The 1,786-nt window shown below is 56.4% G+C and overlaps 1 protein-coding gene across 1 annotated transcript in view; it reads right to left on the reverse strand.

Moving 5' to 3' along the window:
• The window catches only part of B3GALTL (beta 1,3-galactosyltransferase-like), a 100,847-nt gene extending 99,595 nt beyond the window's left edge, over positions 1–1,252 (reverse strand). Inside the window, exon 1 of the mRNA XM_006832036.1 lies at positions 1,217–1,252. Coding sequence (XP_006832099.1) covers positions 1,217–1,252 — 36 coding nt within the window. The remainder of the gene's footprint in view (positions 1–1,216) is intronic.
• Between the last annotated feature and the right edge of the window lie 534 nt (positions 1,253–1,786).

Below are 1,786 nucleotides of genomic sequence, written 5' to 3' on the forward strand. Positions count from 1 at the left end.
CGGAGCAGCTGGTAGTTTCGAACCGCTGTCCTTAAGGTTCGCAGCCCGATTCATAACCACTACGCTACCAGAGCTCGGTTCCAGATACACATAGATGTACAAAAAGTACAACTCAGCCCACATTATCACATGTCATATACAAATATTATATCTCAGCACAGCATTATAAAGCACAGTGCTATAAATAGAATGCCCATTTCAGCTACCACCCACCCCATTTGGTGAGTGCAAAACCTCCAGGCAAGAAGCCAACAGAATCACCTAGTCCATTCCAGCCTCCGCTCTCCTAGGGCTGCCGCCCAGCACCACCTCCCAATCCCACTAAATCACGTTCCCCACCATTCATTAAACACGTCTCTGACCAAGGTGCCCTCCCGGACTTAATTACATTGTTGCTTAATTAATAACCTGTGTGAACAGTTACCAATGAATCTCTCTCATTTCTCCACATTTAACATCAGCCACAGAAACCCCAGTGTGTGAGGTCCTTATCTGGAGTTTACATCCAAGTGAGTTTCTGGTGGCAATCTGTCTTTTCCTCCGACTGCACTGTTCTGCCATTTCCAACAACCTCAAGGGACTGTCTTTTAACAGTGTGGAAACACCAAAGTCTGGGTGAGAAGACAGTACGGGGAAACCACTAAAAAGGGAACTCTTTTCCCCCAAGCTTTGAAACTTGAACACATCCCATCCGGAAAATCGGTTGCAATACTGTTTTTAAACTGTCATGCATCGTTCTGGGGGTAAAGATGGGAAAGTGTTCTGTGGGGACAATCAGAAGAAAAAGAGGGGAGGTCATGGGGGCCGCAAAAGGCCCCGTCTACCCAATTTTCAGAATGTTCTTGGATGTTCGCAGAAGAAATCCAAGGCTTGAGAAAATGCCACACAAACGTCATGCCAGTAGATTCCACCCCACCCCAATGCAGCCCTGTCCTCCCTTCAGGTCAAGGAATCCCTGAAGGACTGACTCATCCTTGGGGACCAGGACATCTCAAGACCTTTAAGGTCGTGGCGCTGTGGGTTAATGCATCAGACTGCAAAGTCGTTTTAACTGCAAGGTTGGTGGTTCAAGCTCACCAGCTGCTACAGGGTTGCTATGGGTCAGAATCGATTGGATGGCAAATAACAACATCTCTACTGCAGGCTGAAAAGCCCATTCCTGGCCCTAGCCCCTACTCCAGGACCTGTACCCTGCCCCAGCATCCCTGCCCCGAACCCTCCGTGGCTGGTCCCTCTTACGCCGAGCCCCCATGCCTGCCCCATGGGCCTCAGCCCACTGTCCCCTTACTCCCAGCCCTCAGTCCTCCTACCCATGGTGGCTGTTTAGCACCTTTGCCCCATGCTGGCCTCACAGCCCACCCTGTCCCAGCCCAGTTCCCGCGCCTCCAGCCCTGCGTTCGGCTCCCTTCTCCCCAGCCTCCAAGGCCCGCCCCACTGCCCCAGCCCCCAACCCCCAGCCCCAGCGTTACCTGCCTTCCTGCCCTAGTCCACGCCCGGAGCCCCAGTCCCCGGCCCCACTGACCCAGTCCCGCGCCCGGTGCCCTTGCTCCCAGTCCCCGACCCCCAAAGCCCGCCCCACTGCCCTCCTGCCCCAGCCCCGCGCCCGGTGCCCTGGCTCCCAGCCCCGGCCCTGTCCCGCACCGCGCCCGGTGCCCCCGGTCCAGTCCCCGGTTCCGGGCGGCAGGGGGTGCGGACTGCCGCACCGCATTTCTCTGGGAAAAGTTTCTTCCAGTTGCGCGCGGCTCGGCGCTTCCGTTGGGGGCGGCGCGGCGGCTGGCCCCGGGGC

This window comes from Chrysochloris asiatica, unplaced genomic scaffold (assembly GCF_000296735.1).
Source record: "Chrysochloris asiatica unplaced genomic scaffold, ChrAsi1.0 scaffold00005, whole genome shotgun sequence".
Lineage (NCBI taxonomy): Eukaryota > Metazoa > Chordata > Mammalia > Afrosoricida > Chrysochloridae > Chrysochloris > Chrysochloris asiatica.